Source organism: Saimiri boliviensis, chromosome 9 (assembly GCF_048565385.1).
Source record: "Saimiri boliviensis isolate mSaiBol1 chromosome 9, mSaiBol1.pri, whole genome shotgun sequence".
NCBI classification, from domain to species: Eukaryota; Metazoa; Chordata; class Mammalia; order Primates; family Cebidae; genus Saimiri; species Saimiri boliviensis.
Window position 1 is genome coordinate 66,637,459 of NC_133457.1, and position 22,229 is coordinate 66,659,687.

At 43.6% G+C, this 22,229-nt stretch overlaps 1 protein-coding gene across 11 annotated transcripts in view; it reads right to left on the minus strand.

The window, feature by feature from the left end:
- Positions 1 to 22,229, minus strand: part of ULK4 (unc-51 like kinase 4) — a 621,709-nt gene that overhangs the window by 285,752 nt on the left and 313,728 nt on the right. For 10 of the 11 annotated variants that reach the window (XM_039461864.2, XM_074406079.1, XM_074406080.1 and 7 more), the window contains one exon: positions 8,447 to 8,552. The exons of the other annotated variant lie outside the window; for it this stretch is intronic. In XM_039461864.2, the coding sequence (XP_039317798.1) occupies positions 8,447 to 8,552 (106 nt within the window). The remainder of the gene's footprint in view (positions 1 to 8,446; positions 8,553 to 22,229) is intronic. 11 annotated transcript variants of the gene reach the window in all.

A 22,229-nucleotide genomic window follows, 5' to 3' on the forward strand; every position in this document is an offset into this window, starting at 1 on the left:
GAAGAACTCCCCCTCCTACCCAAGGGAAGGCATAGGGACTTTTCCAGACACTCTGGCACTCCGGCTCAGACACTGTGCTTTTCCTAAGGTCTTTCCAACCCACAGACCAGGAGATTCTTGCCGGTGCTGACACCAGTGCTACAAGTTTCCAGCACAAAATTGGACAGCTGTTTCAGCAGGTGCCTGGAACACCAGCAAGATAGAACCACTCATTCTCCCAAAGAAAAGGAGGCTGAAGGCAGAGTGCCAAGTGAGCTGGCTCTGTGGGTCCCGCCCCCACAAAGACCAGCAAGCTGAGACCCAGTGGCTTGAAATTTTTGCAGGCAGCTCAGTAGCCTGAGCTCAACCTGGGATGGTCAACCCCCAGTGTGGGGGGCATCCACCACTACTGAGGCAGTTCTAACCTTGCCTGTGTAAACAAAATCGCAGGGAAGTTAACACAGCAGCTGGGCGGAGACCACAGCAGCTCAGCAAGGCTTCTGCAGGCAAACTGACGAGACTCCCTTCTTGCTGGACAGGGCATCTCTGAAAAAAGGCAGCAGCCCATCAGGAACTTATAAAGCCCCACCTCCCCAGGACAAAGCACCTGGGAAAAGGGGCAGTTCAGAGTTACACCTCAGCAGACTTACACGTCCCTGCCCAGCAGCTATGAAGGGAGCAATGGAGCTCCCAGCACAGTACTTGAGCTCTGATAAGGGACAGACAGCCTCCTCAAGTGGCTTCCTGACTCCCATACATCCTAAGAGACATCTCAAACAGAAGAGCTCTGGCTGGCATCTGGTGGGTACCCTTCTGGGATGAAGCTACCAGAGGAGGGAACCGGCAGTGATCCATGCTGTTCTGGAGCCCCCACAGGTGATTCCCAGGTAAGCCCGGTCTGGAGTGGACCCCCAGCAAACTCCAGCAGACCTGCAGAAGAGGGGCCTGACTGTTAGAAGGAAAACTAACAAACAGAAAGAAATTAGCTTCAACATCAACAGAAAGGACATCCACTCAGAAACCCCATCCAAAAGTCACTGTCTTCAAAGACCAAGGTAGATAAATCCATGAAGCAGGGAAGGAACCAGCACAAAAAGGCTGAAATGGCCAAAAGACAGAACACCTCTTCTCCTCCAAGGAATCACAACCCCTCACCAGCAAGGGAACAAAACTTAAGAGTTAGATAGAGAATGAGTGTGATGAATTGACAGAAGCAGGCTTCAGAAGGTGGGTAATAACAAACTTCTCTGAGCTAAAGGAGTATGTTCTAATCCACTGCAAGGAAACTAAGAACGGAAAGGTTAGATGAAATGCTAACAAGAATAACCCGCATGGAGAAGACCATCAATGGCATGATGGAGCTGAAAACCATAGCACAAGAACTTCGTGAAGCATACGCAAGTTTCAATAGCCAAATTGATCAAAAGGAAGAAAGGATATCAAAGATTGAAGATCAACTCAATGAAATACAGCAGGAAGGCAAGATTAGAGAAAAAGAATGAAAAGAAAGGTACAAAGCCTCCAAGAAATATGGGATTATGTGAAAAGACCAAATCTACATTTGATCTCTGTACCTGAATGTGATAGGGAGAATGAAACCAAGTTAGAAAACACTCTTCAGGATATTATCCAGGGGAAATTCGCCAACTTGTAAGGCAGGCCAACCTTCAAATACAGGAAATGCAGAGAACATCACAAAGACATTCCTCAAGAAGAGCAACCCCAAGGCACATAATCGTCAGATTAACCACAGTTGAAATGAAGGAAAAAATGCTAAGGGCAGCCAGAGAGAAAGGACGGGTTACCCGCAAAGGAAAGCCCATCAGACTCACAGCAGATCTCTCGGCAGAAACCCTATAAGCCAGAAGAGAGTAGGGGCCAATATTCAACATCATAAAAGAATTTTCAATCCAGAATTTCATATCCAGCCAAACTAAGCTTGATACACAAAGGAGAAATAAAATCGTTTGTGGAAAAGCAACTGCTGAGAGATTTTGTCACCACCAGGCCTGCCTTACAAGAGCTCCTGAAGGAAGCACTAAACATGGAAAGGAACAACCAGTAGCAGCCACTGCAAAAATGTACCAAATGGTAAAGACCATTGACACTATGAAGAAACTGCATCAACTAACAGGCAAAACAGCCAACTAGCATCAAAATGGCAGGATCAAATTCACACATAACAATTTAACACTAAATATAAAGGGGCTACTGGCCACAATCAAAAGACACAGACTGGCAAACTGGATAAAACATCAAAACCCATCAGTGTCCGGTATTCAGGAAACACATTTCACATGCAAAGACACACAGAGGGTCAAAATAAAGGAATAGAGTAAGATTTACCAAGCAAATGGAGAGTAAAAACAGCAGGGGTTGCAATCCTAGTCTCTGATAAAACCAACAATAAACCAACAAACGTCAAAAGACACAAAGTAAGTCATTACGTAATGGTAAAGTGATCAATCCAACATGAAGAGCTAACTATTCTAAATATATATACACTCGATACAGGAGCACCCAGATACATAAAGCCAGTTCCTAATGACCTACAAAGAGACTTAGACTCCCACACAATAATAGTGGGACACTTTAACACCCAACTGTCAATATTAGACAGATCAATGAGACAGAAGATTAACAAGGATATCCAGGACTTGAACTCAGATCTGGACCAAACCGACTTAATACATAGACATCTAAATAACCCTCCATGCCAAATCCACAGAATATACATTCTTCTCAGCACCACATCACACTTATTCTAAAACTGACCACATAATTAGAAGTAAAACACCACAGCAAATGCAAAAGAATGCAAATCATAACAAACAGTCTCTCGGACCACAGTACAATCAAATTAGAACTCAGGATAAAGAAACTCACTCACAACTGCACGACTACATGGAAACTGAACAACTGGCTCTTGAATGTCGACTGGATAATTAATGAAATGAAGGGAGAAATAAAGATGTTGTTAGAAACCAATGAGAATGAAGATACAACGTACCAGTATCTCTGGGACACTTTTAAAGTAGTGTCTAGAGGGAAATTTATAGCAATAAATGCCCACCAGAGAAGTGAGGAAAGCTATAAAATCAACACCTTACATCACAATTAAAAGATCTAGAGGAACAAGATCAAACAAATTCAAAAGCTAGCAGAAGGCAAGACATAACTAAGATCAAAGCAGAACTGAAGGAGACAGAGACCCAAAAAAATCCTTCAAAAAAAATTAATAAATCCAGGAACTAGTTTTTTGAAAAGATCAACAAAATAGATAGACCACTAGACAGACTAATTAAAAAAAAATAGAGTAGATGCAATAAAAAATAATAAAGGGGCTATCACCACCAATTCCACAGAAATACAAACTACCAGCAGAGATTACTACAAACACCTCTATGCATATAAACCAGTAAATCTAGAAGAAATGGATACATTCCTGGACACTTACACCATCCCAAGACTAAGCCAGGAAGAAGCTGAATCCCTGAATAGACAAGGTCTGAAGTTGAGGCAGCAATTAATAGCCTACCAATCAAGTAAAGTCCAGGACCAAAAGGGTTCACAGCTGCATTTTCCCAGAAATACACAGATGAGCTGGTATGATTCCTTCTGTAACTATTCCAAACAATACAAAAAAGAGGGAATCCTCCATAACTCATTTTATGAGATCATCATCGTGATACCAAAACCTGGCAGAGACACAACTAAAAAAGAAAATTTCAGGATAACAGCCCGATGAACACTGACACAAAAATCTTCAATAAAATACTGGCAAACCAAATCCAACAGTACATCAAAAAGCTTATCCATCACGATCAAGTAGGCTTCATCCCAGGGATGCAAGGCTGGTTAAAAATACGCAAGTCTATAAATGTAATTCACCACATAAACAGAACCAAAGACAAAAATCATATAATTATCTCAATAGATGCAGAGAAGGCCAACAAAATTCAACAGCTCTTTATGCTAAAAATTCTCAATAAACTAGGAATTGATGGAATGTATCTCAAAATAATAAAAGCTATTTATGACAAACCCACAGCCAATATCATACCGAATGGGCAAAAACTGGAATCATTCCCTTTGAAAACTGGCACAAGACAAAGGTGACCTCTCTCACCACTCCTATTCAACATGGTATTGGAAGTTCTGGCCAGAGCAATCAGGCAAGAAAAAGAAATAGAGGGCACTCAACTAAACAAAGAGGAAGTCAAATTGTCTCTGTTTGCAGACGACATGAATTTTATATTTAGAAAACCCCATCATCTCAGCCCAAAACCTCCTTAAGCTGATAAGCAACTTCAGCAAAGTCTCTGGATACAAAATCAATGTCCAAAAATCAAAAGCATTCCTGTACACCAATAACAGACAAACAGAGGGCCAAATCATGAGTGAGCTCCCATGGAAAAAATTTTTAAGTTTCATGATTACTGTAGAGAAAAGCATCACAGAGCTATCACTAATATCATACTGCAAAAAGAGAGCACCAGTCAGATTACTTCACAAAGAAATTCTACTGAACTTTTAGGAAGTAGATAATTTCAATAATACATGAACTTTCCAGAAACACAGAAAGAGGAAAAAAAATTTTTTTAATAAGGCAATATAGCACTAATATTAAAATCTGGGCCAAGAATGTGTTTCTCCCATCAAAAATGAACAAATAAAATCACAGACCAACCATACCAATGAATGGCAATGAAAAATCCTAAATAAAATATTAACAAAGAACTAAAGTAGCACAATTAAAGATCTCTAAATCATCAACAAGTGTGGTTACTGACTCAAACACCAGTATGGGTTCAACATGAGATAACCTATTAAATATAATCCATTGTATAAATAGATTCAAGGAAATCATTTGATCATTTCCACAGAGGCCAAAAAAAAAAAAATCACTTCACAAATCATTATTCTTGATTTAAAAACAAAAATTAAAATAGTCAAGTACCTCCTCAACCAGAAAAAAGTTCCGCAGATAAATCCAAGATATCTTCCACCCTACTCTGAGTCTTGTAATTAGAACAGAGGAGAAACGTAGAATCATAAAAATTGGAAAGAAAACCATTATTATTTATAATTATCAGAATTCTATGACTGGAAAACGAAGAAAATCACCTAAAAACTATTACTGTTAAAAATTATAAAAGAATTAACTTAGGTACAAAATTGCATATATAGAAATAAAAAACTTTGAAACATATTTAAAATAACAAACTGTGGCCAGGCATGGTGGCTCACACCTGTAATACCAACCAGTGCTTTGGAAGTCTGAGGTGGAAAGAAACTTGAAGCCAGGAGTTTGAAGCCACCCTGGTTAACATAGCAAGACGCTGTCTCCACAAAAAAACATTTAGCCAGGCATGGTGGCATGTGCCCGTTGTCGTGGTTACTTGGGAGGCTGACCTGGGAGGATCGCTTGAGCTCAGGAGCTCTAGGCTACAATAAGCTCAGATTATGCGACTGCACTCCAGCCTTGGTAACACAATGAGACTCTGTCTCCAAAATAAAGTGAAATAAAATAATTTAAAAATAAATTGGAATACATAATGGTAGAAAAGTCCTCATTTTCATTGAAAGCAAAAAAAGATAAAATACTTAGGAAGACATAAACATAACAGGAAATGCATAAGACCTATATAAAGAAAACTATGAAACATCTCTGAAGAACATAAAAATGTCTTAAACAAATGGGGAAGCAAAACATGCTCTTAAGTCCGAAGACAAGCGATCTCATGTGCCCTGGTGGATATTTAAACTGGCACATCACTTAAAGCAGCTTGTCAATATCTACAAAAATTACATATGTATGTATTCATTGATCCAACAATTCCAATTCCAGGAATTTCTCCTATAAATGTTCCTGCTCCCATGTGAAAGGATATATGTATAAAGCTATTCATTGCAGAACTGTCTGTAACAGCAAAATATTAGAGACAGCACATATCTATCATTAGAGCCCTGGTTAAATAAATTACACTACATCCGTAAAGAACAGGATGTTGCTATGTGAAAGAATAAACATCTCTACGTACCAAAGCCCCACAACTGTTGGCAATATTTATCACTGGGGGTAAGTGCATATTTTTCTCAGGGGAGGAAAAAAATATTACCAGCACTGAAATATAATAACCACACAGAAACAGAACTCCAGGCAGAGCAGGTGGCTCACACCTGTAATCCCAGCATTTTGGGAGGCTGAGGGTAGTGGATCACCTGAGGTCAGGCATTCAAGAGAGACCAGCCTGGCCAACATGGTGAAACCCTGTCTCTACTAAAAACACAAAAATTAGCTGGGCCTGGTGGCAGTGGCCTGTAATCCCAGCTACTGTGGAGGCTGGGGCAGGAGAATTACTAGAACCCGGGAGGTGGAGGTTGCAGTGAGCCAAGATCATACCATTGCACTCCAGCCTGAGCAACAGAGCAAGACTCTGTCTCAAAAAAAAAAAAAAAAAAAAAGCAGAACTTAAAGGCAGAAATTAAAACAATGACTTGGTAAATTTACTCAGTGACAGATTTTGTCCCAAGTCATATTTCTGTGAAGGATTCCAGTGATAGCTTCTATTAACATGAAAGAGGAATCTATACTGTCCTGCACTGCAAAATCATGCTTCAGTCAGCAGCAGACTGCATACCGGACGGTGGCCCCATAACATTATAATGAAGCTGAAAATTTCCTGTCACCTAGCAACATCTTGATGATCCTGATCCCATTTATATGAAGGTTAATGTGTGTGTTTCTGTCTTAGTTTTTCACACACAAGTTTAAAAACTAAAAAAGTTAATCAAATTTAAAAATATAAAAAAGTGGCCAGGTGTGGTGACTTACACTTATAATCTCAGCATTTTCAAAGGCCGAGGCGGGCACGTCACTGGAGCCCAAGAGTTCAAGAGCAGCCTAAGCAACATGATGAAGCCCTGTCTTTGCAGAAAAATTAGCTGGGCAGGGTGGCATGTGCCTGTCATCTCCGCTACTAGAGAGGCTGAGGTAGGAGGATCACCTGAGCTCAGGGAGTTCAAGGCTATAGTGAGCTATGATCGCCTGACTGCACTCCAGCCAGGGTGACAGAATGGGACCCTGTCTAAAAAAAAAAAAAAAAAAAAAAGCACTTACAGAATGAGGGTATAAAACTAAGTGTTATTACAAAATAGTCAACAAGCAGAAAAGGATTTTTAAGTTACGAAGTTTAAAAGTTACAGCAAACTAAGGTTACTTTACTGCGGAACAAAGAAAACTGTTTTTTATAAACTGAGCGTCGCCTCAGTGCACAGGTTGACGAAGCCTACAGCAGAGCAGAGGAGCACCCCAGGCCCCCACGTTCACTCGCCACCCACTCATGGGCCCACTCAGTCCTGAAAGTTTCATCTATACTAGGTGCCCTATACAGGGGTATCATGTTTTATCTTCTATGTCATATGTTTGCCACACCTCTCCTATGTCTCAGTACACAAATACTCACAGCTCTGTGTAACAACAGACTGTGGTATTGAGTCCGGTAACACGCTGCATGGGTTTGCAGCCTGGAGGCAGCAGGCCACCCCACACAGCCTAGGTGTGCAGCAGGCCACGCCACCTGGATTTTCTAAGTACACGCTTTGGTGTTGCGCAAGGCTAAGACTGCCTAACGATGCATTTCTCAGGACATGTGGCTGTAGTTAAGTACTGCACGAGTAAACATGAGTTTTAGAATTGTTAACGGTACAGACACGCAAAAGATATAAAGCAAACCACTGTCAACTCATCCACTTTCATTTTCCAAGGTGTTTTTGGTCTTATCTGTTTTTATTTTGATTGGCAGTCTTAGGGGGTTCAAATGTTTGCCCCCTTCAAAACTCATGCTGACTGTTAACCCCCATTAAAATGACATTAAGGGGATGGGAAATCCAACTATGGTATTAGAGGTGAGAACTTTGAGTAGCAGTTAGGATTAGAGGAGGTCATTCGGAGGGGACATCAGTCACTGCATAAGAGGAGGAAGATAACCCTGAGCCAGCGAGTTCAGCCCCCTCACCATGTGATGCCCTGCCCTGCCTTTGGACTCTGCAGAGAGTCTCCAACAGCAAGATGGCCCTCGCCAGATGCAGCCCCTCAATCCTGGGCTTCCCAGCATCTAGAACTGTACAAGAGAGATTTCTTTTCCTTTCAAATTACTCAGTCTCAGGTATTCAGCTACAGCAACAGAAAATGGATGAAGACAGAGACCAATTACACTTCTGTTTCTTGGTTTGTCATCTTTAAGCAATGCCTACTGACTTTATGCCATTAAAGAGAATAAATTAACTTAGAGAAACCATCCCACACTTCCAACTTTTGCTAGTGATATGACTTAAAAATTATTAAATATCTATTTTGACTCATTAACGTTAAATAGTACTTCTAGACTCTATGCTAGATAAGATGAAGAAACTTACAAATAGGCAAAACTCGATCAGAGAGTAATTCTATGAAGTTCATTACCTTGTTCATAAAGTAGCTTCATATTCGAATCTTTGCAGGCAACTAGATTGTTCAGTAAGGCAATCACACTTTGCATGGTGTTACCCAGAATTCTCTCCTGATGCTCCTGCAATAGATCATAATTTCCATCATAACCACACAGAAATACAATCACATCATCATAAAGACAAATGAGCAAACGATCTCCATTGCTTCATTCTTTGCACAAGGTTAAATTATTACCTTTTTGCACTTTAATGGCCATATTTTTCTGTGTTAAGGCAAATCCCATCAGTGAGTTAAGTGAGCTCGGAGAGAGGGTCACTCACTCAGACACCACTGCTCCAGCACGGACTCCCCTGCCCTTCAGCTGAGAGATGCCACATGGTCCTCCACGCTTTAGGTGGGTGGCACACGAATTCAAGTATGTAGAACTCGGAAGACCATGCTTGAAGATAAACTCATCACAAAAGAAAACTACTTCAAGCCACTGTTTCTGCAGTTTCAATATTATCCTGGTACGGGTATTTCCCTACTTTAGTACATTTGATCTGATTTATATTACTCTTTCAGCACAATAAACTACATTTGGACCAAAAAGACTGAATTGTGAATTCTGCTTTCCTCAATACTTAGCATCCCATGGTAGGGAGTAACTTAGGTCCTAAGGAGAATGGAAAATGAGTGATTCTTTAGTCTTAATTTCTCATTTTAAAGGCAAAATAATTTCTTTGTAATTTTTAAGGGTTTTACAAACAACTTGCTTTTCTTTTGTTCCCTTTTTCATTGCTATGAATATTTTTTAAAACTTAAGCAATTAACACTGATTATAAATGAAATTACAGAATTTCACATTATTTGAAAATAAAGAGGAAGTCTTTGCAGTCTGGAAGGAGGATGAGGCAAGAGAGACACGGGGTGAGAATGTGAGGTGGTGCTCCTCCCAGTTCCGGTGAGCACCCACCGAGACTGACGGCTTGTCCCACCCTGTCCTGTGCCCATTCCCCGGGACTACTGTGCTAGTAACTAGTCCAACCCCGAAAAGCAACCAGCACGTTCATTAGTAGGCTTGATCTAGACATTTTCCTATTCATCTTTTCCACCCCTATCCTCACATAAACAGACAACAAGAAGCATAATAAATAAGTGAACTGTATAATGTATTAGAAGATAGCAAATACTCCGACAAAAAAGAGAAAAGGCAGAACAGGGAAGCAAGGTTGAGAGGGCAAGGTGGGGCTGCACGTGATGTGAAATTGGGGGGTCAGGATAAGACTCATTGAGGTGGCATCATTTAACAGAAATTTTATTTTACTTTTTAAATGAAGGCTCTTGGTATCTCTCATTTTAATTAGCTTTTTTTTAACATTTTTTAAATTGCATTTTAGGTTTTGGGGTACATGTGAAGAACATGCAAGATTGTTGCATAAGTACACACATGGCAGTGTGATTTGCTGCCTTCCTCTCCATCACCTATATCTGGCATTTTTCCCCATGCTATCTCTCCCCAACTCCCCGTCCCCCGCTGTCCCACCCCCATTTCCCCCCAACAGACCCCAGTGTGTAGTGCTCCCCTCCCTGTGTCCATGTGTTCTCATTGTTCAACACCCACCTATGAATGAGAACATGCAGTGTTTGATTTTCTGCTCTTGTGTCAGTTTGCTGAGAATGATGGTTTCCAGGTTCATCCATGTCCCTACAAAGGACACGAACTCATTGTTTTTTATGGCTGCATAGTATTCCATGGTATATATGTGCCACATTTTCCCTGTCCAGTCTATCATCGATGGGCATTTGGGTTGGTTCCAGGTCTTTGCTATTGTAAACAGTGCTGCAATAAACATTCATATGTATATGTCCTTATAGTAGGATTTATAATCCTTTGGGTATAAACCCAGTAATGGGATTGCTGGTTCAAATGGAATTTCTATTTCTAGGTCCTTGAGGAATCGCCACACTGTCTTCCACAATGGTTGAACTAATTTACACTCCCACCAACAGTGTAAAAGTGTTCCTATTTTTCTACATCCTCTCCAACATCTGTTGTCTCTAGAATTTTTAATGATCACCATTCTAACTGGTGTGAGATTGGTATCTCAATGTGGTTTTGATTTGCATTTCTCTAATGACCAATGATGATGAGCATTTTTTCATATGTTTGTTGGCCTCATGTATGTCTTCTTTTGTAAACTGTCTGTTCATATCCTTTGCCCACTTTTGAATGGGCTTGTTTTTTTCTTGTAAATCTGTTTTAGCTCTTTGCAAATTCTGGATATCAGCCCCTTGTCAGATGGGTAGATTGCAAAAATTTTTTCCCCATTCTGTTGGTTGCCAATTCACTCTAATGACTGTTTTTTTTTTGCTGTGCAGAAGCTTTGGAGTTTGATTAGGTCCCATTTGTCTATTTTGGCTTTTGTTGCCCATGCTTTTGTTGTTTTGGTCATGTAGTCCTTGCCTATGCCTATGTCCTGAATGGTTTTGCTTAGATTTTCTTCTAGGGGTTTTATGGTGTTAGGTCTTATGTTTAATTCTTTAATCCATCTGGAGTTAATTTTAGCGTAAGGTGTCAGAAAGGAACCCAGTTTCTGCTTTCTGCACATGGCTAGCCAGTTTTCCCAACACCATTTATTAAACAGAGAACCCTTTCCCCATTGCTTGTTTTTGTCGGGTTTGTCAAAGATCAGATGGTTGTAGATATGCTGTGTTGCCCCCGAGGCCTCTGTTCTGTTCCATTGGTCTCTATTTCTGTTTTGGTGCCAGTATCGTGCTGTTTTGATTACTGTAGCCTTGTAGTATAGTTTGAAGTCTGGTAGTGTGATACTTCCCGCTTTGTTATTTTTGCTTAGAATTGACTTGGCTATGTGGGCTCTCTTTTGGTTCCATATGAAGTTTAAGGTGTTTTTTTCCAGTTCTGTGAAGAAGGTCATTGGTAGCTTGATGGGGATAGCCTTGAATCTGTAAATTACTTTGGACAGTATGGCCATTTTCATGATACTGATTCTTCCTAACCATGAACATGGAATGTTCCTCTATCTGACTGTGTCCTCTCTTATTTCGTTGAGCAGTGGCTTGTAGTTCTCCTTAAAGAGGTCCTTTACATTCCTTGTTAGTTGTATTCCTAGGTATTTTATTCTCTTTGTAGCAATAAGCTTTTCTTTTGAAATAACTTTAGCTTTACAGAAGAGTTTCAAAGGTACTACAGAGAGTTTCCATATACCCATCACCCAGGTTTCCCTGATGTTAACATCTTACATTTGTTTTATTTATCAATACTAAGATATTGACACTGATACAATACTAACAACTCAGTTACAGATGATTCAGTTTTCCACTGATGGCCTTTTCTGTTCCAGAATCCAATCCAGGATCCTATTTTGCATTCAGGATTAGTCATTTTTCCAACGAATACTAAGTGCCAACGATTCTAGGTAGTTGGTGTAGATCAGCGAACAAAACAGAAGAAAGCCCTGCCCTTATGGTGTTTACCTTGTACCAGGAGGAGACGACAATAAATGACAGACTAAATAATTATGAGATATGTTACAGCGAATAGGATAAGGCAGCGTGGGAGTGCTGTGGGGGAAGATGCAGAGCTACACACAGCAAGCGAAGCACAGCTCCTTCAGACAAAGACATCTGAGCAAAGACGCGAAGGAGCAGAGGCGTGCTTCCTCTCTGAATACACTTTCAGAGCCCGTCGGCTTAGCTGCTTTAGGATTGCTGCATCTATGCTCATAAGTGATACTGACTTCTGAGTGACACCTCTCCTGATTTTAGCATCAATCTCACGCTAACCTTGTCCATCCATTTTATTCCAAAAATATTTACTGTGCATGTAGTATCTGTTTCTAGGAGATCTGGTAGAACTCACTCATAAAAGCAACTAGCCTCCATACATTTCTACCAGTTTTGTGGAAAAACACAAACTCAAAGAGCATTTTCTCTTCTCTCACTCAGTCATAATCCACACAGGAGACTTCTGTGACCAAATGTGTGGGGAATTCCCCTGCACACGAAGCAAGCAATCGATTCTGCAGCTCACACAAGCTGGGTGTTCCCTACTTCAACGCTATCTACCTGGAGACAGTATTAGACCACATAGGGTGATGGCTGGGTCCCACAAGGCTACGCACCCCTCCCCCTTCAGACGCTCATCACAAGTCTGGGCCTCTGGAACTTCTGAACCACAGTGTCAAGTTGGGGTCCCCATGACCCCCTCTTTGGGTTCAATTAATTTACTAGGGAGGCTCACAGAACTCAGGAAAACATGTTTACCATTCTACTATAAAGGATATTACAAAAGACATGGATGGAGAGATGCATACTGCAGCGTATGGGGAAGAGGTTTGGAGCTTCCGTGTCTTCCTTGGGCCCATCGCCCTCCACCAACCTGTACGTATCCAGCTATCTGGAAGTTCTCTGAATTCTGAGGTGCCGTTTTAGGTCCTTTAGGGGATTATGGAAGCTTTGTTATGTAGGCAAGACTGATTATAACACCGGCCGTGAGTGATCCACTTAACCTCAGCCCCTCTACCCTCCCCGGAAGTTGGGGATTAGGACTGAAAGTTTTCAGCCCCTAATGTTGCCTCGGTCACTCGGGTGACAAGTGACCATCCTGAAGCTACCCTAGGGGATGCCAGCCATCAACTCATTAGCATACAAAAAGACAGCATGTGAAGACAGAGTTTCTAAGGATTTTAGGAGCTGTATGCTAGGAAACAGGGGTGATGATCAAATATAAACTTCACAGTATCACACCAGCAGACCTTAAAAAGAAATTTAGAAACTAAACACTTCTACTCAGGCATCTACAACATCTTGACCCAATTTGGTTACTTCTATTTTCCTAGAAAACCATCTATGATGTCCAAATTTTTCAAACATACCATAATAAACCCACAGAACATTCCATTACACCTTCACAAAACCTCCCTGACCCTGTTTATGTTGCCTTTACACTGTGTCCTCTCTTGATCAGCCTCACCGAAGTTTCATCGAAGCTATCAGACATTTCAAGGAACCAGCTTTCCATTTGAATCATCACCCTACATTTTTTGTTTAGTTAGTCATTATGAATGACTAACCAATTTCCCACTTCTCTCTCCTAGGTATATAGTAGAATGGCATTTCCCTGCCTGCTTGGAAGATGACACTAGTGATGAAATTGACACCTGCTCTGGCCAATTAAACTCACGTGGGTAGAAGCACCAGGAGCCACTGACAGCTTCCTCACCCTGTCGTTTCCTCTGCCCTGTGACCTTCTAGATGGTGAAGCTTCTAATGGCCTGGGCATCAGAGTGAGAACATGAAGCAGAGAATCCCGAACCTCTTGACTGGACTGGTGGTTTCCAAGGCTTACGAAAACACCCACACTGCATCTGGCTCTGAAAGCGCTTTCTCAGCAGATCTGTTCCCCCACTGATGAGAGCCACTTGACTTCGTGTGGGTTTTGCCATGCATGCCACTGCTTAACAAGAGACACAGCGTTTGCTTTCCAAATACCGATGACTAAAAATTCTGAACTTCAGAAACACACATTTAAGAGCACTTTTGCAGTGAACGTTAATGTTTGAACGTTTCATGGACACCAGCTTAAGAAGATGAACGTGGAAGTGGTGGTCTGCCGCCAATTTCATCTAATTATTCTTATAGTTGGTTGGAAGGAAAGGGAGATTAAGAACCACCAAGATGACACTACACGTTATTCATGACAAAGCAACTAACGATACACAGAAAACCTATTCTTGTGAAGAAAGTGAAGCTAATAAATCTTTCATTTTTGGTCCCATTTGGTAAAATGACACATACTGCTCCTTGTTCAAAGACCCATCCTTCAGCAAATACAGGTCTGTCTTACTAGAAATAAAGCTATTGTTTTTTGACATACACATTTTTGTAAGTAAATGCACATTTTCTGTAATACTCTTGGCAATCACTTTGCTTGTTCTGAAGCCAATACTCCAGCTTTTCCTCCACTCGTGAGTGAGTGCCACTTGACATAGGTACTTCCTTTACTATAAAAGCTAACTCTCCAAACCCCTGCTAACTAACCCTGGATGCTAAGAACACAGATTCAGATCCCAAACAATCAGGTCCCAGGGCTCCTTGTCTGGAGGTCCCAGGGTCACTGCAGAATAAAGGCCTCTATCACACCCACTACTCAATCTGCAGAGGGGTATAAAAGTAACATATACTCGGCCAGGCGCGGTGGCTCACGCCTGTAATCCCAGCACTTTGGGAGGCCAAGGCGGGTGGATCACGAGGTCAAGAGATCGACATCATCCTGGCCAACATGGGGGAACCCAGTCTCTACTAAAATACAATAATTAGCTGGGTGTGGTGGCGCGTGCCTGCAGTCCCAGCTACGCGAGAGGCTAAGTCAGGAGAATTGTCTGAACCCAGGAGGCGGAGGTTGCAGTGAGCCCAGATGGTGCCACTGCACTCAGCATGAGAGCGAGACTCTGCCTCAAAACAAAAAACAAAAAACAAAAAAAAAACCCTAAGGTACACTCTGATCAGCAAACTTCCCCACTAACCCTACTATTACAGGGGGTGCTTAGGAAAAAAAATTTGATGCACCGAATAAAAACAGAGACGAATACGCCCATAACCAGTCCACGGGAAAGTGTTCCACTTCTAGTCCACACATTAACTAAAAACACTTGTTATTTTTATTGTCTTTGTTGGTTTATAGACTATCCATATATCATGAACTTGGTTCAGTGTCAAGTGAGGGCTTTATAAAAATCATAATACAGAATTATGTTCACTTGCTCTTCCCTCTTGTTTATGTCTTCTTCCATAGTACAGCAGAGGGAGACCTTGGGGCAGAGTAATTATTCCTGCTCAAGATGAGACAAGGTTCTCTAGGTGAACTAAGAGAACTACTGCTCTGGACTAGAGCATAATTTTCCCAGAAAGGGTGCTAAATCCATGCAGAGGGCAGCAGAGAAGGTGTCAATGTGAATTCAGCATACTTCTATTAACTTTTATCAGACTGTGCTATTTATCTGAGCAACTTTAATAAGGTTTTTTTCTCATTTACAATCATATTAGCTTATGGGGGTAAACTGTGCATTGAAAACCATTACATTTGCTTCTTAAAGTCAGAGGAGAGGACTATCTGACAAGAGCAAACCTGAGCGTGAGTACGTGGGCTCCATTCCTTCCGGGCCCCTCTGGAAGACGGTGAAACAGCCAAAGGCACACACGTTTCATTCAAAGACCACAGGCCAGAGTCGCAGAGGGATGACTCTGACCAAAGACTATGTCACCCCATGAGCTGCTCCTCTGGGGGCACCCCTCCCACTCCGCCAAATTTATGACTGAGCCCCAGGGTAAAAGCACAATACAGGAGACTAGTTAAAACCTTGATCGTCTATAGTTTTTTCTATCTTCGCAGCTCATTAACAAAGCAAGGAGTCTATACTATCCGTGCCCTGATACATGCACGGAGAGGCGGAGGCAGGTGAAGGCCTGCGACCAGGCCTCTGGAACAGCGTCACGGGATGGTCACCAGCAAAGCCACGGCGGGGCCCGAGCCGGGCCAAGACAGCACTGATCATGTACCGAGAACTGTCGATGGGCCGTGGCCTGTACCCCAAGCACTTCACCTGCATCACCTCATTTGACCCTTACAAAATCATGACAAGGGCCATCGCTGTACCCTTTTTAGCTGTAAGGACTGAGGTTACAGAAGTCACATGTAACTTGCCCAACTCTCCACTGGTAAAGCTGGCTGGGATTTGGTTTACGGGATGGCAGAAGCCTTGCTCCTCATCACCGTGAAGCACTGCCTACTGATCAGAGGAAGGGGGAGGGCCAGGTCACCCGGCCAGTTGGCACATGCCGGGTTCACCACCACCACCTGTGGACCCACCGTGCCACCTGGGAGGAACTGAATGAAGCCAGCGTCAGGGGTGAAAAGAACCTGAGAAACACTGATCTCGGCTGTCACGTGATGCTCACCATCCCTTCCTGGCCACAGTGTCCATGTCCCCTCCCCCCACCACCGCGGCCTTCCAGTTCCACCCGAGCCCTCAGCGTTTGTCACTACACCATCTCATGCACAACCCAGGAAGCACAATGTGGGTATCAGGCAATTACAGGGAAGAGAATAAGCATATTGCCCCAAAGAAAAAAAACATACTAGAGCCACCATTAACAGCCACATTATTCAGGCACTTGTGTTCACACCGGCTGACGGGGAAAGACGCACCATCGATGGGCCACAAAAGGCAAGCCCGCCACACTTCAGGATCATAACAAAAACATTTAACTCCTTCATCCATAACCCGAAAGCCCAGCTGACCTAAGCTGTGTGCCTCACACCACAGTGTATGGACATTTAATAAACAGAACACTCGGGGGCTCTAATAAAACAGCCTTCACCAGTCGAGATCATTAGAATTGAAGCAGCGAAATTCTAGTGTTTGGCAACACAGATGAAACAACTTCATTAAAATGTACAGTTTCAGCAAATGAATGGCAGGAGAGCACTGGAGTCTGAAGAATCAGCCTTCTCAGAAATGATTCCTTCAGTGCCTCACGAGAACAGCTCTGAAATGCCAAGGGCACAGCAAGGAAACGCCAGTAAAAAATGACCAGCCTTTCCAAAGCAGTTTCATGTAGGTAGGGCATTCTACTTCACTCTGATATCTGACAGTGTAAATGCCACCGAAAGACTTCAGATATCTGGATTAAAAGTTTGGTAAAGATCTAAACAGTCAAGGTAGAAAATACCTTTAACAACTGTAAGTAACAGGGAAGCATGGTCACCCTCTTTCGCCTTTGGTTCAGGCCAGAATTTAACAACTAATTAAAAGACCACGACTAATTATAGCGATGAGAAACCAGACAGAATGCAGAGAGAAGAGCATACACAAGTTGTGCATGCAGCATCCACAATCTTAGACACACACAGCACATCCTACACAACACACGCTTAAACTACATTTCCGGAAACACGCTCACGGCTGCTCTGGAGGACCCGAGTCTATCGAGCACTCAGTGTGCCGTGGCACCCAAGCGCTGCTCCAGGATGTGGTGGGGCGTCCCGTCACGTTCCGTCACGAACATCCTCTCACCTGGCTGGATTCCTAGAGCTCTGACCAAGCTCAGCAAAGTCCTTAGAGTATTCAAGTGAGATCAGTATGTTCTGAGGGAAGAGGACACATTTCCACGGTACTGATGACTTTTCATAAGCCTGTGTCACCGGCAGCTTAAACTCAGTGGCATGTACGTTCTGTTCCTCTCCCTTTGCCCTCACACTTTCCTTTCTGGTTCCTCTTTCTATGGGAGGCCCCACACCCTTGCCCAGCCACACGGCCACAAACCTACACTCTCGGGCACTGCCTCCCTAGGTCTCCCTCAGCCGGCCAGCCACAAGGTCCCCTTGAATCTCCCTTGAGCCCTCCCTGCAGCTGTCCTCTGCTCCCCATTCCCACTTTCCTACCTACAATCAGGCAATGGCATCGTCAGCAGGGACCGCAGCCTCCTAACAGGTGTCTCGACTTCCAGCCCCACCTCCACTGCTGCTACCAGACTCTTCTTTCTTTTTTTCTTTGAGAAAAACGTTTCTTCTGTGTTTTATTTTTATTTTTTTCCATGACTAACTGTTATTTATTGAGCGGTTGTCACCTGACAGATACAGTGTTAAGTACTTTACATGTTTTTTTTAATTGTATTTTAGGTTTTGGGGTACATGTGAAGAACATGCAAGATTGTTGCATAGGTACACACATGGCAGTGTGGTTTGCTGCCTTCCGTCCCCTCACCTGTATCTGTCATTTCTCCCCATGCTACCTCTTCCCACCTCCCCACCCCCCCCGTCCCTCCCCCATTTCCCCCCAACGGACTCCTCTTTCTAAAGTGGCAGACACTCTGCCTCCGTCGGTGGGGCGTAAATCTGGAAGACTACCGGCCAAGGCAGGAGCACCGGTTTACAGGAGGCCCAAGACCATTGCTACCGCAGTCCGGCTTCCGTCCGCAGCCCTGGTGGGACGTAAAGCCCTGAAAGGAGGGGCAGCCACCAAAATCGTCGGGTGGCAGACGCAGGGACATGGTTACTAGGTGCTCTCAGTCCCACGCGATGATTTGCAAAATGTCCTTATGACTTTTTGAAGCAAATAGTGACCCCTGGGGGTGAGAAACGAGCTGAGTGAAACTGAAAGGGCACGGGCTAACTTAAAACTAATTCAGTCATTTACCTCATTAACATAGGTGTGGATTCCTAGGAAGAAAGACCAGGACCTAGAGGCCCACCGAAGGCTGTGGCGTGGGAGGAAGGTGCTGGGGTCACTGCCCCGGGCATCTGCCCTGCTGGCTGCGCAGCAGGCCAACAGCCCCTCTGCCAACACGGTTGGGGCTCCTAGGGGCTGAGCAGGCTGACAAGAGGCAAAGCGAGAATAGCGAAGCACGTTTCTCCCCTCGGTAGCCAGAAGTGCATGGTGCTCTCACCCCGGGCGTCCGGAGGTACATAGATTTAAGCCCCTTCCTTTCTATGGGGCACCATCCTTTGAAGGCTTCCTCCACCTTTCTGATCAGAGACATGAGAGAAGGCAATGTAAAATTATTTTTAAATTTGACGGACAGATCCCGTAGGGGCCCTCTAGCAGCAGCAAACACAAGTTATGATGAGTGACGCATTCCAGCTGGCACAGAAGGGAGCATGTGGATTCACTGGTTCCATCTGCCAATCAGCATGCTGAGCCCGTCTCAGAACTCCAGTCCTCATTCAGCACCAGGAGCAGTGTGCTGTGAATGTCCCTCTGGCAGGTTAATTGTGTCACTTGGCTTTCCCAGCCCTGCCCTTCATGTTATTTCGGCTTCTAGCAGGAAGCGCCCATCTCTTGGCTCTGCTGTGGCCCTGTGCCTCAAGGCAGGAGCAGTGGGCCAGAGCCAGTGCCGCTCAGGCAGGAGAACCCTGGCAGTGCAGCCAAAGGGAAGCTGCCAGGACCAGCTCCCTGGGGATGGACTGTGCCCCTTTCACGTATCTGCCTGCAGTGTTGAAAGAGGCTAGTCTGCCACACCACACACTACCTGAACTAATGACCAGCCCAAAGTAGGGAGGAACAGTGAGAAAACAGAACACGTGCAGACACGCACCTCCTTCAGCCTCACATCCCTCTGCTCTCCAAAAGTAAAGACAGCAATAAAAGTAACAGTAACAAAGCCCTAGCAAACTAATGTCACTCTTAAAAATTCAGGCCAGATATTTCCTGAAGCCAGGATCTGTGGGGAAGGCTGTGTTGTGGCAAGTCCTGTTCTCCTCACTCTCCTGTGCCCGCTCCATCGCTGTGCCCACCAAGCCTACAGAACTGTTGGTTAACCCACCCCTCACCGATGCCGAGTGCCTGAGGGCAGGACTGGGGCTTCTACTCCTGTCCCCAGTGCCCATGTGCAGTCCCTGGTACACAGTGCTCTCTGAAAAATTAATGAAAAAACAATGCTGCTCGAAGTTGCTTGGGTAAAGGCAGCTGCGGAAGGCAAAGATGGTGTGAGAGCTCCCTTCAAGAAATCAGTCACTGACTAGAAACTTTTCTACTCAATGACTAGTCAAAGACTAGAAAAGCCTTTAGTTAAGCAACTGATAAACATTTATTGAGCACCTAAAATTTACTACATACTGGTATCAAGTAGAACTGTAAAAGGATAAAAACGGCCTTTCCCAAAATGCTTTCAATCAGTTTACACTTACTTTTGAATACTGTTTGCAAAAAGGGACAAATTCAGATTTTCTTTTTTACTTTAAGTAAAATACACAAAATCTCTCTCATGCTAAAAGCTGGTGAAGCACTCGTGAAGCATTTGCATTGGCATGGAAAATGTATACTCCTAAAAGTCTGAAACACACTTTAGTGAAACACAATTTTAGTGAGATTCTCTGTAAAAGATCACTGCTCAGTGTCCCATCCTAAAGAAAGAAAATGTCGCAGTGAAAAGGAAAGGAAAGATTCATTACACACACTTATCACAAGGCCGTTTTCAACTGGAGTTGTCCTTTACTGGGGGAGGGCGCACATTTTTCCTGATGGGCGTTTACCAAGTGTCGCACTCACAGTGTCGGTTTCGAGGAGTACTAGCAAATCCTGCAGGAAAAAGACTTCAGGGGAATTGACTAGAAGTTTATTTAAAGCTACAGGGGTGTGTGTGTGTGTGTGTGTGTGTGTGTGTGTGTGTGTGTTATGTGTGTGTGTGTTTTGTTTGTTTTCAGACGGGGTCTCACCCTGGCACCCAGGCTGGAGTGTGCATGTGTGTCTGTGTGTGTTTGTCTGTGTGTGTGTCTGTGTGTGTGTCTGTGTCTGTGTGTATATGTTTTGTTTTCAGATGGGGTCTCGCCCTGTCACCCAGGCTGGAGTGTGTGTGTGTATCTCTGTATGTGTGTGTGTGTGTGTGTGTGTGTCTGTGTGTATATGTGTTTTATTTTCAGACGGAGTCTCGCCCTGTCACCCAGGCTGGAGTGTGTGTGTGTCTGCGTGTGTGTGTGTCTGTGTGTGTGTCTGTGTGTCTGCGTGTGTGTCTGCGTGTGTGTCTGTGTGTATATGTGTTTTGTTTTCAGACGGAGTCTCGCCCTGTCACCCAGGCTGGAGTGTGTGTGTGTGTGTGTGTGTGTGTCTGCGTGTCTGCGTGTATATGTGTTTTGTTTTCAGACGGGGTCTCACCCTGTCACCCAGGCTGGAGTGTGTGTATCTGTGTGTGTGTCTGTGTGTGTGTGTGTGTGTGTGTGTTTTGTTTTCAGATGGGGTCTCGCCCTGTCACCCAGGCTGGAGTGTGTGTGTGTGTGTGTGTGTCTGTGTGTGTGTGTCTGTGTGTGTGTATGTGTGTGTGTCTGTATGTTTTGTTTGTTTTCAGACGGGGTCTCGCCCTGTCACCCAGGCTGGAGTGTGTGTGTGTGTGTGTGTGTCTGTGTGTGTGTGTCTGTGTGTGTGTATGTGTGTGTGTCTGTATGTTTTGTTTGTTTTCAGACGGGGTCTCGCCCTGTCGCCCATGCTGGAGTGCAGTGGCACAATCTCAGCTCACTGCAAACTCCACCTCTGGGGTTCAAGCAATTCTCCTGCCTCAGGCTCCTAAGTAGCTGGGACTACAGGCACCCACCACCACGCCCAGCTAATCTGTTGTATTTTTAGTAGAGACAGGATTTCACCACATTGGCCAGGCTGGTCTCAAACTCCTGACCTTGTGATCCACCTGCCTCAGCTTCCCGAAGTGCTGGGATTGCAGGCATGAGCCACTGCGCCCAGCCCAAAGCTAAAGTTATTGTAAACGTATAGTGTGGTAGAGCAGAAAAAAAAAACTGGGCAGAGCCCAGATTCCAGCCATGGCCTGCCCTAAACCAGCTGAAAAGCCTAAGCAAAGCAAGAAAATAAACTAATAGATCTTGGAAGAATCTTAAAGACTTTTCTAGTTCAATCCTTTAATTTTTAATTTTTGTGAATACAAAAGACATATATATATTTAAGGAATATCTGATACGTTTTGATACAGGAATGGAATGCATAATAATCCCAACAGGGGAAATGGGGGAATCCATCACCTCAAGCATTTATTCTGTTTCACAAATGATCCAATTATATTCTTAGTTATTTTAGAATGTACGATTATTGCTGACTATAGTTACCCTGTTGTGCTGCTAAATACCAGGTCTTAGCCATTCTTTCTTTTTTTCTCTCTCATTAACCATCCCCACCTACCCTCCACCCTCCCACTACCCTTCCTAGCCTCTGGTGTCCATCCTATTTATTCTGTAGCTCCATGAGTTCAATTGTTTTTCAATCCTTTATTTTTAAAGACAGATCGAATCTCT